General features: G+C 40.4%; 1 protein-coding gene and 1 long non-coding RNA gene across 2 annotated transcripts in view; one reads left to right on the top strand and one right to left on the bottom strand.

Annotated features, from left to right (window-relative positions):
• Nucleotides 1-14,240, top strand: part of ptprn2 (protein tyrosine phosphatase receptor type N2) — a 125,786-nt gene that overhangs the window by 68,638 nt on the left and 42,908 nt on the right. The window contains exon 11 of the mRNA XM_031292882.2: nucleotides 2,844-2,908. Within this exon, the coding sequence (XP_031148742.1) occupies nucleotides 2,844-2,908 (65 nt within the window). The remainder of the gene's footprint in view (nucleotides 1-2,843; nucleotides 2,909-14,240) is intronic.
• LOC116045292 lies at nucleotides 4,441-13,981 on the bottom strand. The gene is made up of 3 exons (XR_004103895.2): nucleotides 13,794-13,981; nucleotides 7,873-7,875; nucleotides 4,441-4,451 (listed from the first exon to the last, which is right to left on the bottom strand). It is a non-coding gene; the product is annotated as an uncharacterized LOC116045292 (long non-coding RNA).

Genomic DNA, 14,240 nt, shown 5'->3' with positions numbered 1-14,240 from the left:
CAACTAATGAGCCCGGCAAGTTCATTGTATTTACATTTAAAGTGGCTGTTGTGGGACTCTCCTTTCCCTCAGGTTGATTGGAGAGTCCTTAACTTTGATTCACAAGTAAATACTGACCTTCAGGCTTCTTTGGTTTCACTATAAGACGGCTAATGTCAGCTTGTCAGTCAAAACCTGAGATGCCACCGCTGTGACGTGCATGTGTGTTGACTCCAGGCTAATCTTTCGTAGTTTGACTCATGATGTGTTGCAACCTCAGAGGGGTCCTCATTAGGACCAAAACGTTGTGTGACCTTTTAGCGGCTTCACCTCCCCCCACCACCTACGCCCTCACCCAGCTGGGCCCAATTACCTCGCTCATTACCCCCCTCCTAATTAGCACCAGGACCAGGTACAGTAGCTATCTATGGAGAGGCAATATGTCTGTGACTACATACATGGGGGGCCTCATGAAATGAAACTGAGTTGAGACATGCCAGTTAAAGACTTTTGTCCTCTCACTAACGGCAGAAGATTTTCTCCTTCCTCTTCCTCTGTCTACTTCTTTTATGTTGCACTCTAATTTAGACGTGTATGTATATTTGACCTTTCCAGCTCTCTTGCCGCCTCCTTTATCCTCCTTTTAGCCATCATTCAGAAACCCCTGGCTGACACCTAAAATATAAGATGTCCCCTTCGCTGCCATGTTGATGAGATGATAGGATGATCAATGTTTGCAGGATCCTTAATAACCAGAAAGACAAAAAGGGGAGAGAGGAAGAGCGAGGGAGATGGATGATTATCCTAAAAGTAGCGTGCTTAATTAGATGGAATGCTGCATACATTGTGGACTGAGTGGAATCATTGGGATAGATTAAAATACTAATTAAACAGGCCTTTGCCGAATTTGGAGTATGAGGTGGGGTTCAGCTCTTCAGGGTCATTTGCATAGCCTTCATCTGGGGAAATGGGATTTAAAGGACCTGCTCTCTTTCTCTTCCTCTCTTTAACTCTCACTTTTTTCCCTTTTCCCCATTACCAATTACATTCACATGCTAACAAACTCAATTAAAATTATGCTCCATTTTTTTCCCATTGCACTCTATAATTTGGCATAATCTATTAAGGCCCCTTTGATTTTGTTTTTCAATATAAATGTCTCCATCAAAGTGCGGAAGGGGCGTTAAGCACAGGAGGGGAAGAAAAAGTCGGTGAAATGTGTGATCTTGAACGATGGATATTTAACATTGCCTCACTTTGGTTTGATTTGCATGAGAATATCTTTCGTGAACAAAGCTTTGGAAATAGCATGCTATATTTGATTACATCAATAGATCTGAGGATGAAACTCGGGTGGTGTATTAATTACTGCAAAAACAAAGGCAGCGGCTTAAGTTATTGTGTGCTGCGAATCTACAAGTACTTCATCTGCTTTCACAACGGTCAATTTTTTATTGGTAAACCTTTTTTGCATTTTATATTTTTTAACCATGGCTATATGGATGGAAATGTCGGTCTGTCCACCACTTTGGTCCAGACTGAGATATCTCAACAACTATTGGATGTATTGTCATGAAATTTTGTACAGACATTTATGGTTTCCAGAGGATGAAACCCAATGATTTGTATTCCTTGACTTTACCTCTCATGACACCATAAGGTTTTCTGTGAAATGTCTCAACAACTATTGGATGCATTGTTATGAAATTTGGTTCAGACATTCATGTTCCCCTCAGGATGAATTGCAATAACTTTGTTAATCCCTGAACTTTTCATTTAGTGATATCAGCAGGACACAATTTCAATTTTACCAGCACAAATAGCTGAAAAACTGATGACATTACCATTAGCCATAGCTGTACTTATTGTTTAGTGCTGATTATCAAATGTTAGCATGCTAACATGCAAGATGGCGAACATTATACCTGTTCATTAATGCTTCTGCGTACCTACGGCAGCTACACAGTGAGGATGTAGGCTACACTGCAGCTGACATGCACCTCCTAAAAAGTTTAACTACACATCAGGGCAACGGTTGTTACAGAAATGGCATGTGGGAACTGCAAGAACTGTGATTGATCAGCAGGAACATTGAAAAAAAGACTAATCTAAAGACTTCTTTTCAGTAATGCCAATCTATCAAATCTATCTATCTATCTATCTTCTGCTAATGTGGCCCCTGCTCCCTAGCACAGTGAATGAAAACAACATAAATACAGCAACCACATGGAATAGTTCCATATTCATAAATTCGGGTTACTGCGGGGAAAATTGAAGCACAATATGACCTGATCATGTACATATGTCTGGTGTTGCAGTGGTGATATCAACGGGTGAAATCCGACAACAAACAACAAACAGTAAATCGAACCTCCTCCTCTTAAGCCCTTATGTCAACCATAAATCCAGCTTAAACATCAGCATGTTAGCATTGTCATTATGAGCATGTCAACATGCTGGCATTAGCATTTAGCTGAAAGGCTCACTGTGCCTAAGTATAGCCTCACCAAGCCACTAGCATGGCTGTAGACTCTTACCTGCCATAGGCCTACTGCCCACACATCGTATCATTCCTCCACAAGTGCCACCACAGGCTCCTGTCAGCAGGAGTACTGCTTTCTATCTTACCCTCAAGCTAGTGTTTTCCCCTTTCTCCTCTTGATGAAGAATTTCTGTGTGTGTATGTGTAGTGGCTGGTGATTTTCTCTGACCAGTTTGACATCTGACTCATGCTGTTACTGAACATCCATTACATCATTCTCAGTTTCACTGACCACTTGTTTTGCCTCAGGAACTGAAAAATCTGCTACTTTGTCATCCACTGCTCATGCTCAACACCTCCTCTGCTTTTGTCTCCCATGCAGTCCAACAGAAGCAGCAGCTGGAGAAGGAGACAGGCCTGAAGATAGTGGAGGCCGGAGTTAGTGATGTAAGTCATACTCACTAAAAATATTTGTTGTTCAGCTCTGTGTGTAAAAAAAAAAAAAAAAAAAAAAAAAAAAAAGAGTGGGTGTGATTTGTGTTTGGGCTCATGGGACGGGAATAACTCTGTGATTCCAGCTTGTCTTGGCATCCGGATCACACCTGCAGTTTCAGTTGTGCAGCCAAACACTAATCTGCAGCAACAATGAATTCCAAACACACATCCTTTTAAGTACGTTGCATTGATTATCGTCCCCCGTATTCATTTCCTTTAGGTCTCTAAGAGCTGTTGTCACCATGGCAAATAAAACACAACGAGACAAAAGCCTGATGCATTTTGTAAAAACGTAAAGTAAGTGTTGATCATCACAGAAGAGCAACAATAACCAGATTATCTTGAGTGCTGTCACTTTGTCGGGAGCCCTGATGCTCCTGTGACATATTCATTGGAGAGAATTAAGAGAAGAGCAGGAGGACACTCAGGATGATCCAGATGAAAGGAGAGTAAATGTGTATTCATTGAACACTGATAAATATTCATATGTATCAGCGGTAAGGATCTAATCAAGCACCCATTGATGCGTCATAGCCCTCCATGCTCGCCTGGTAAATGAGTTTCTCTATGGAAATGAGAGAGACAGCCTTAGACCCCTGAGTTGCCCTGATCATGAGGCATGCTGGGAGCAAAATGGATGTGGCCTGTGCAACGCAGGGCAGTTGCCATTGGCAACAACCGTCACACACTGTATAGATCATTTCCCTGTGTTAGTCCCTTCTATGCTGTCTCCCTTTTAATGTCACTGCCTTTCTTCGCCCATCTGCCTCCCACTTATATCTTTTTTAGCACCACATTTTCTCTCATCTCTCATCACATTGTGTCTTTATCACGTTCTTCTTAATTATCTCTGAATCCCGTTTTTTTCTTTTTTCTTCACTGTGACTTTTGTCCTGTTCTTTGTCTGCCTCTCTTCGCCTCCTTTTTATTCTTTTATTCCCACTCAGACAGATTCCTGCGCTTAGCCAGCACTGGTATAGGGCTGTGTTTGTCATATTGGGCCTATTTGTAGATAATTAGCTGCAATAATAACCTCTCTGCATGAGTCAGGGTGAGGGAGGGTTGGATGGAAAAAGGGAGGGAGGAAAGGAAGAATCTGTCTTCCACCTCATGGGGAGAAAATCTACGGCAGATTCTGTTTGTAGAAATGCATGTCAAGGAAGTGCGGCATTTACTGTACTACAAATAAAGAGTTGGCAAAGAATAAACCCTGAAAACTCACTCAGAGGGTGTTTTATTAGCAACAGCTCTAATGTGGATGTGTGTGATCTCACCAGTTTGTATCCAAGTAGTGGAGAGTTGAGGGTAAGTCGGGAAAATAGTAGCTTTTGATAGGAGAGCCTGTGGAGTGGGCTCTTTAAATACATTAGTTTAAAAGGTGTTAAACCAAAAGCCTGCTTTCAGTAAATTGTCCACAGTTATGAGTGAGTGCATGCTGGAGGTTGCAGTATGGGTCTTCTTTAGCCTGCTTATTAGTGGCAAAAATAGAAATATGCTGAGTAAAATTGCTCAGTGGATCCATAAGAGGTATGAAGCTGGAAATTAAGCAAAGCATCTGTACTTTCCACAGACAGTATTCTTTCCACAAGCTCGTATAAAACCATCAATGTGGTTGGTATCATTAAGTCTTATCTCTGACAACTCCCCCTCCTCCATTTTTATTTAAGAGGTGACAAATGACAAAACAGCTTAGGAAGATGTCCAGATAGAGCAAACGTCAATAGCGGTAGATGCGGAAGAGGATAAGCAAATGTCAAAGTGGGGGGAAGGAGACATCAATCAATAGGCTGAGCGATATCTACTCCATTATAGATCGCAGGGAAGTCGGCTTTCTAAAGTGAAAAGAACAACAGAAAAATTACTACTTAGTTTTTCCCAAATAATGTATGTATGTTTGGGGCATAAGCAATGTATTTTCTGAGTATCATTCTTATTAACAGCTGTTTCCCAAGTGGGAGCTGCACTCTTGTGGAAACCCGAAAGGCAAATGGAGGTCCTCTCACAGCAATTTGTGAGTCCTGTAAATGTGTGAAAACAGCAAGGGAAAAAAAGCAGTGAAGTGGAAAGAAATGCATGGTTGATGATGTGGCCTCTTTGCAGCTTTAGCAGCAACTGGCTCCACCGTCTGTATTCATACTGCATTGAAACCACACATATAAATACATATATCCATGCTATTATCAGACACTTAGTACTCTAAGTGTGGAAATAAGACCTGGCAGATCATACCATACATTGTTTCCTCAACTAGCATCGTTCCTAAACTGCACAAAGCTCTGTGACTGTGCATCCCTCACCGCCTCCTCGTATCTTCTTCCGTGCAGGAGGGGGGGTCGGTGAGTCAACCCCTCCATGCTGGAGACAGCGACCAGGCATTAGGCAAAAAGGGTTGCTTTCTCTGGCAGCCATAGACACAGCATGGCTGGTACCAGTGGGGAGCGTGGAGAGGGAATAAAAGGGAGGCTCAGAAAGATGTTTTTTGAAAGGGAGGGACATGTGGGTCAGATGTTTCTTTCGAGCTTGCTTGCTATGGTTAGTCAGAAAATGGCAGAGTATTCTACAATCCTCATACCGTATGTGAGGCCAAAGGATAGAAATAACAAATCTGAAGCTTGGAAATAGCTTCCTGTGTACTGAAGAAGTGAGTTAATGCCCTTAAAATCTTACTTAGTGCTTGTGAAGGGATATTTAATCACTAAATATTTGCTGAAGTTAAATTTTAAACTAAACTTCAGAAGCTGAGAAAATAAGTAAATAGAGTAAAATATTCACCAATATAACTGCTTAATTAGAAATTGCTTTGAATAGTTAGAATGCCTAATGATCTGTAAAACATAAACTGTTAAACTGCCCATCTGTATAGAACCAATGGTAATGTATTCCCAGATTTCCATTTTCTTCATGCCAATATTTCCAAATACACTGCAACATGGATGCATATATCTCCAGATTTGGCCTGCCTGCACAGAATGAGATTGTCCCTATGTGATTACGTTGGTAGTTAAATTGAGATTCATTGACATTTGACAGCATTCTCCTGTTCGAGATAACTCCAGAAAAAACTTCTGTGAAGAGGCTCTAATTAAGTATAGAATTCCCTGAGCTGCATGTCAACTGATTATTCAACCACTAAATGTAAATCATATATGGCAGGCAGAGAGTCTCTGCACTGTGCATGTGTGTGTGCTGGTTGTGTGTACGCATGTACAGCCATCGAAACAGGAAGTGGGTGTAACTCGAGTGTACATTGTCCAATTGGCTCGAAACTTTTCAGGATTCATAAGACTCTAACTCTTAGGACATTTACCCGACAAAATTGACTCAAAGTCATAGCGCCCCCTAGTGGCAACAGGAAGTAGGCCTAAAAGTCAAGGTGCCATACTTTAACAAACTCCTCCTAGAGATTTTATCCGATGGACTTCAAATTTGGTCTGTACCATCTCAACACCTTAAAGATGAAAAGTTATTAAAAGAAAAACTTTTCGTCAAACGGTGTGGGCGTGGCGGCCATTTTGAGTGTTTAGCCACAATCAACAAGAGTCCAGGCCTGAGGACATATACAGGCCAAAATGGACTTTTGGTCATAGCGTGGGATACTGAGCCGCCCCCTATACTTTAACCATGCCCACTCACTCAGACCACGCCCCCTTTCATAACATTTTAACCGTTTAAGGTAGACCCTTGTATGATGTATCATTGAACTCAGCAGATAGTTCCTTTTTCATTGGTGATGGTTTGGCCCACCCCCCTATGCTAAAGCCATGCCCCTTTCATAACTGGTGACCCGTTTAAAGTAGAGTTTTATGTAAGGTACCAATGAACTCAGCAGAGACTTTCTTTTTTATTGGTAAAGGTTTGCCCCGACCCCTATGCTTAGGCCATGCCCCCTTTCACAGCTAATGAACTGTATGACGTCTTGTGTGAGGTATCATTTAACTCGGCAGGGAGTTCCCTTTTCATTGGTGACGATTTGCAGTGTCTGAGTGCCACAGAAATGCACGGTCGCAAGGAGCAATGTCCGCCAGTAACCCCGACGCGCACAGGCGCGAGGGCCCGTCCATTGCTGCTTGCAGCTTTAATTTTTATTAGTTTTAGTCACGTTCATACTCTTTTTAGTCTAGTCAAGTTTCAGTCGACTAAAAGTCTGAGCAGTTTAGTCTTATTTTAGTCAGAATTATCCATGACTATTTTAGTCTAGTTTTAGTCAATGAAAATTGTATTTTAGTCTCTTTTTAATAATGCATTCTATTTAATCCAGTCAATATAGTATAAGTACCTAGTAGTATAGACAAAACCAAAATGTTGGCCAACAAGGGATGCTTAGTACACATGCATAGCCACTTTCTGACCAGAGGAGGAGTCAGTCAGGTAAGAACTAAGAACACACACACACTCTCTCACACAAACAAATACACAAACACACATACACACGTTTCTTTCAGTCATTTTCAGCTCCAGTGGCTAATGTCTAAAGCTAACATTAAAATTAGACACATTAACCACAGCCTCATGAGTTGGCATTAGCTTTCTAAAATAGAAAGTAACGTTACGTTAATGTCTTGACTAACCTCACTTTCATTATGGAATGGCTTGAGATATCTCTTAAGGTTTGTGGTGTTTTTTCCTGTGATTTTGTGGCCGCATTTCTCCCCATCTTTTTACACAACACATTCCGTTTTCTTTTCCACTTCTATGTAATGAAAGTTCCAAATGCCGTTTATTCTTTTTCTCCCAAAGACGAACTCTGGCTGGCCGGCCACGGTCCCAGCTTTCTCTGTGTCAGACTTAATTTTGTTTGTTGTCGTTTACGCTCGTCTCACTCTCTAACTCACCGCTGCATCTTCTAAATTAAATAATGCTGCGACGGGGCTTGAGGAAGTAAAGTTGCCTGCGTCTGCGCAGTGCGACCCGAGTACGACCTGATGCAGCCGTACACTCTTGCCTGAAGTGAGACACAGGGAACAGAAATACTGCAAAATAATAATAATAACGCGACTAAACAAGACGAAATGTTTGACGAAACATTTTCGTCTCGTTTGGGTCAACGAAAATGAAGAGACATTTTAGCATAGTTTTTATTTTGTAAACCACGTTTAGTCTCGTTTTTATTCGTCAACAATATTGCATTATACATTTAATAGGGCTGTCAATCGATTAAAAAATGTAATCTAATTAATTACATACTCTGTGATTAATTAATCGAAATTAATCGCATACATAATTAACGGTGCCTGAACCGATACTTTTTAAGAAAGTAAAAAAAGAAAAGAAAAAAAAGTGTACTAAACAACAGTTGGTGACAGAACGGCTTGTTTATTGCTAAGGCCATATGGTCAAAATTAAATGATTTAATAATAACAATAACAATAACTTATTTCACTAGTAAATTGCTGTTGAACGACAAAAACAACCACCAGATGGGAAATGGACATTTACAATAACTTCAAATGCACCACGAGGCTGTAGTTTACCAGTTTCATTGAACGCACCGTCTGTGTTGTTTCTCCGACGGCAGCTGCAGATTGTTACATACAATCCTTGAATCCTCTACAGTAAAACACAGTCAAACTTTACACCGTTTAGCGTTAGCTGTCAGCATTTTAACCGTGTTTAAGCCAGCTACTAGCTAGCGGTAGGCTAACGTTAGCTGCTGTCGAGTATAGTGTTAACTAGCGTCACGTGCAGCGGTGTTTGTGTTACCTGTATCATCTGTTTCAGAGCATCAGAGAGAAGTGCAGACATATCAGTGGCACCAGATTTCGGTAGCCAGGGTTGGCAGGAAGAAGATTTTTACAAGTAAATGTTCCAGTTAATGATCCAGGCAGAATATTCTCGTCTCCCTCCTTCATTTTACAGTCGAATGGTGGCTAGAACGGGCTCTGGTTCAAACGTCAATATGGAATAGATTAATCGGAGTTTGTTTTTTTTAACGCGTTTTTTTTCCGAAATTAACGCGTTATTTTGACAGCCGTAACATTTAATTATAGTCATCATCACATGACCAGCATTTACGTTGCTTCTCGTCTCGTTTTCGTTACGTTTTAAAGGTTCGTTGACGACGATATTTAGTCATAATTTTCGTTGACGAAAACAACACAAGCTCACGTTGTATTTCTAATGAAAGAACTATGTGCAGAGGCACAGAGGCAAAACTCATCTCAGAGAAAGGTCACATGTAATGATGCTCCCTTACAATGGAGTTGAAGGCTTTCTTTCCCATATCCTGTGCCATAATTAATGCAAGAGCACATCTGTTCTGACAGGCTTCCTCAAACAATGCGATGGTGCATCAGGTTTCAAGTAGGATTCGTCAACAGCAAACGAGTTTACTGTAAGAATGTTTACATCTTTTTATAAACTACTATCTTTCTATAAACCATCTACATGAGGAGTTTGTATATGTATAAGGTCTGGGGTTTCATTGGTTTTAATAGCAATGGTGCTTTTTTCTGTTATGCAGTGCAGTTTGTGTGAATATGGACGTAACTCTAGTATTTATTTTTTGTTAGCCATGCTAGGGGTATGTTTCTAAGGATGGCAATGTCAGTCAGTCCACCACTTTGGTCCAGACTGAAATATCTCAACATTTACAGGATGGATTGGCACAAATTGTGGTACAGATGTCCATAGTGGCCAGACGATGTATCCTATCAACTGTGGTGATCCCTTAACTTCTTCTCTAGCCACCAGGGAATCAGTTCTTTGGTTTGTGACTAGTGGTGTAACGGACCATAGTTCCGTGGTCCATACGGATCAACACTTACGGTTCGGAATGCATGTGAACCGTGAATTAATTGTAAAGTTTAACCATAATAATAGTGTGAAATACATTTTTACTGTCGCTGTTACTTAAAGTAGGCTGATAAATCTCTATGGAGGGTTGCCGTGAAAAGATATAGGCAACGCAATTTCAGCTGCAGTTTGTAGTTGAGTTACCTGAGAATAGGGGGGTTAAAGCCAGGGTTGGGTACCAAACCCTGGTGCTAATATGGCACTGGTGCCTAAACGATCGGTATACACCGGACGGAATAGCAACGCGGATTTCGGTGCCTCATTTCGGTGCCTCATAAATGCCTGTGCTGCTCTCTCATGCTCCGAAACAGATGTTAGAGGCAACAGAAGCATTGCTGCATGTCACGCTAGTTAACACTAACATTACACTTGGCAGCAGGTAACGTTAGACTACCGTTAGCTAGTAACTGGATTAAACACGGTTAAAAAGCTGACAGCTAAATTGTGTAAAAGTGTGACTGTATTTTACTGTAGAGGATTCCAACAGCGGGACGTACAACAGTCTGCCGCTAAAGACACAAACTAGCACTTGGTCACTGCTGTTGTCGGAAAAACAACATAGACAGAACTAAAAGGTGCATTTACTTGAAACTGGTAAACATTGTGATGCACTCAAAATTGTTGTAAAACACCCTTTTCTCATCTTTTTTTGTTGTTTAACAGCAACTCACTGGTGAAATAAGTTATTATTGTTATAAGTTATTGTCATTACATTTTTAATAAATCATTTAAATTCCCCCGTTTTGTGCTGATCCGAAAATGTATCCAATCCGTGACTAAAAACTATGATCTGAACCGAACCGTAAGTTTTGTGATCCGTTGCATCCCTATTTCTGACCAAATACCTGTAAAGCTAATGACATTCCCATGATACTCACCTGTATTTTGTGCTAATTTGCAAATGTTAGCATGCTAACACACATGAATGGTGTTAAAATACCTGCTAAACATACAGTAGGCATGTTAGCATTGTCATTGTGAGCATGTTAGCACGCTAACGTAGTACAAGTACAAGCAAATGCAGCCTCACAGAGCCACAAGCATGACTGTAGAGAAAATAATTTGTGTTAGTGTTTGTCCCTGCTTCTGTTGCAAATGTACATTTCATATAATGTACCGTCAGTTGATCCTCATGTGTCATTTCTATGTTAAATACAATACAATGGAAACTTAAGCAACAAAACCTACATTTGTACAGTCACCCTTAATGCACTCAATAGGATCCAATAACTTCTGGTACAGGAATGATTGCATTAAATTAGCATTTTGTTTTGCTGGAACACTTTTTCACCTGAATATTTATTTACAGTTTTTTTATTACTATGTTATGCGTGTGGTTGTCAGGCAATATCAGTGAATTTTGCTTTCCTTTAATTTAACAATGTCTGAATATTGTAGCAAATACTACTTAACAACAAATACCATGTGCAACCATCAGCAAATGCAATTCCTCCAAGCGAATGGGACAAATCATTTCAGAGGGGACGTCAAAGGAAAGCCACACTGACCATTTCCTACCAGAGATAAGAGACAGATACACAGGCTGAAAAAAAAACTGTGATAAGTGTTGTACAAATTGATCTTGTAATGGCATGGCTATATATGCTTTACTTCAAAACATATTTCCCCACGCTGGTTTTGCAAGCTGTTTTTTTCTTCTTCTATTTTAAAGAATCACAAAAATATATTTTTATGTTCATTTTCAAGATATTCTCATTTAAGTGTGAATTTGGCTCCTCAGAGGAAATGAGAGTTTCTGGGTTGCACTGCAGGATATATTTTCTACCCATCCTTGTGTTGTGTAGTGGGTATGTACTGTGTTTGTATTTGTATCATCAAAGCAATTCTACATTGGCCCTCAATTGCCTTTTCCACATTGACAACATATCCAATCTCCTTCAGACACTGTAATAAAACCCAAACAATGAAAAAAATTGCCGTCTATAAAAATTTCAACAGTGCAGGAAGGCCAATCTGGCTGTTTTAAAAGTGCCTAAAATGCCATTACTGTGGCAGATCTGGATGTGAAATGTCATATTGGAGCAGCCCCACTGTGCCTGGAGCCCTGACTAACACTGCCTCTTTGGCGACTCCAGCTGCCTCCCACTGATGAAAGACCGTCCAGCAGCTCCGTTTCTCAGCAACCTTTTACCATCACCTGACCTTTGGACTGCAGAAATGCCTTTGATACCATGCCATGCAGTTTGGTATTTGCCTCTCTATATATCATGACGTGCGTGTTCCCCCGGGTGAGGGTGAACTTGTCTGTTTTTAAGTGTCAGAATGTAAAGTGTTTACTCTCCTACCTTTACTTTCTTTTATGTTCCGCTGCCTTTGTTAAAGCACTGGGCACTGTGGGCACTGTGTATAGTTGGTACGGTCACAGTGGTATTTTTACTCAGCTGGTTGAAGGGCAATTCCTCAGCCTTTTGTAAGGAATTAAATATGATTTTTTTTTTCTGGTATACTCATCTCTTTTTGGAAAAAAATAAGCTCAACACAAATGTTGCCTTGGAGGTGTTATGGAGGTTTAGATAAAATTGAAGCAAAATCCACTGATGACTGTTATAAATCTTCAGTCTATGATCAGTGCTTTCAAGCATTCATTCTTTTCCAGTCAATGTTTTCCTGCATTTCTCACAATAACTCAAATAGTGCTAACTAACAATGGTTAGCATTGTTTCTTCAAAGCAAGAAGGTCTTTGGTTCCAGGCCTGGCTTCTTTCTGTATGGAGTCAGACTGCCACTAACAATTATTACCTCTGCCAAGGAGGTTATGTTTTCATCTCGGTTTATCTATTTGTTTGTTGGTTTGTTAGTTTGATTACAGAAAAAACATCTGGCCCGATTTTCATCGACATTTTTGGAAGGGTGTAGCATGGGCCAAGGAATAACTCATTAACTTTTGGAGCTGATCCGATTAACGGGGCAGATACATGAATGATTTTTCACTTTTGTTAACATTGCAACATAGGATGTTGTGCTGCATTCATGTGGTTTAGGAATAATCGGGAAAAAATGAGATGCATTAACATTATAAGTTAGGGCAAGCCTTGGTAGAGGTCTGCGCTCTCTGAGTGAGTGTCCTTCAAGTTTATTTATTTTTTCCCTGTGTGTTTTATAACTGTCCAAAACTCAAAGATATTCAGTTTACGATCATACATGATAATGAAAAGCATTAAATCCTCATCAAGCATTACATTAGATGCTGGAACCAGAGAATGTTTGGCATTTCAACTTACAGTATAATAATGACTAAAATGATGAATCAATTATCAAAATTGTTGCAAACTAATTGATGAACAAAACAGGCCCAAAGCAGCTACTGCAGAAAGGGGTCAAGACAGGCCCTTGAGCTTTGACTCTGACCTGTTGACACCAAAACTTAATGTTTACTGTTGGTTTAGGCTGTTGAGAAAAAATCTGCTGTTTCGGTTTTAGTCAAAGTAGCTGTGCTTTGGTTTCACCAGTGCAGTTTAAGCCTACTCAAATATACATACACAGTATGTGTGTGATTAGAATGACATCAGTGTTACTTATAATTCCTAACCGGTTTAGCTCTGCAATTTCGATAATTCTCACCCAAACAGTAAGTTTAAGGGTGCGGTGAACCCCAAATGAATAGCTCCAATGACATTCTTGTGGGTGCAGGTTGACCGGCCTGTCATATTTTAAGAAGAAATAATGACTCACGACTGCAGCCAGACTGGACACCCCGCTGCTTCCATTCCATTTTCGCCTCAGTAAATTCCCTATGTGGTGATCATTGAACTCATCTCTCCCTGGAGTAGGACAGCTCATGATTTCTGTGCTGCTGTAGTAATACTTGGTAGACTGCTACTGGATCCTAATGCAGCTTTAAAAACAATACCACACTGGAAATAAAGCCTATAAAATGTGTGAAAATGCATCAGTGAGGTCCTTAACATGAACAGCGGTTGGACCTCTTGTCGGCCCTGGACACCCACACAGGTGTTTTCAGTTATTCTGGCTGATTGGACCTCTTCTCAGGACTGTGTGGGTGTGTACAGACTGATTGATTTACATCTTCCTGAGCTTCCTGTTAGCTTTGTTGCACCTGTTAGGGCAGGACAAATGACAGCTTTATCAATCTTATTGGTACATGAAATTTGTAACGTAATAAATTCCCATCTAAGCTCTGGCCCACCCTCAACCTGAGCAGAGGTCTAATTAGCCAGAATAACTGAAATCACCTGGGTGGGTGTTCAGAGGCTTTAACTGTTTGTTTTTTTCAAAATAATGTTTTGATCCAAATGTGCACACATTAATGCTATAATAGATTATTTGGTTTGTTTCCCTGATTTATCTCTTTAGTGGTCATTTTTGGTGTTCGTTCTAAGTATTGCAGAAGCATCGAGACAAACAATTGACTGTTAGCTAAGCCCCAACCAACCCTCCTGGTTACTGTTCCTAGGCCTGTCAATCTTTACATGTTTGCATGGCAGATGCAGTTTATAATGATAATGATGGC

Source organism: Sander lucioperca, chromosome 23, assembly GCF_008315115.2.
Source record: "Sander lucioperca isolate FBNREF2018 chromosome 23, SLUC_FBN_1.2, whole genome shotgun sequence".
NCBI lineage: Eukaryota > Metazoa > Chordata > Actinopteri > Perciformes > Percidae > Sander > Sander lucioperca.
This window is presented reverse-complemented; position numbering and strand designations above follow the sequence as displayed.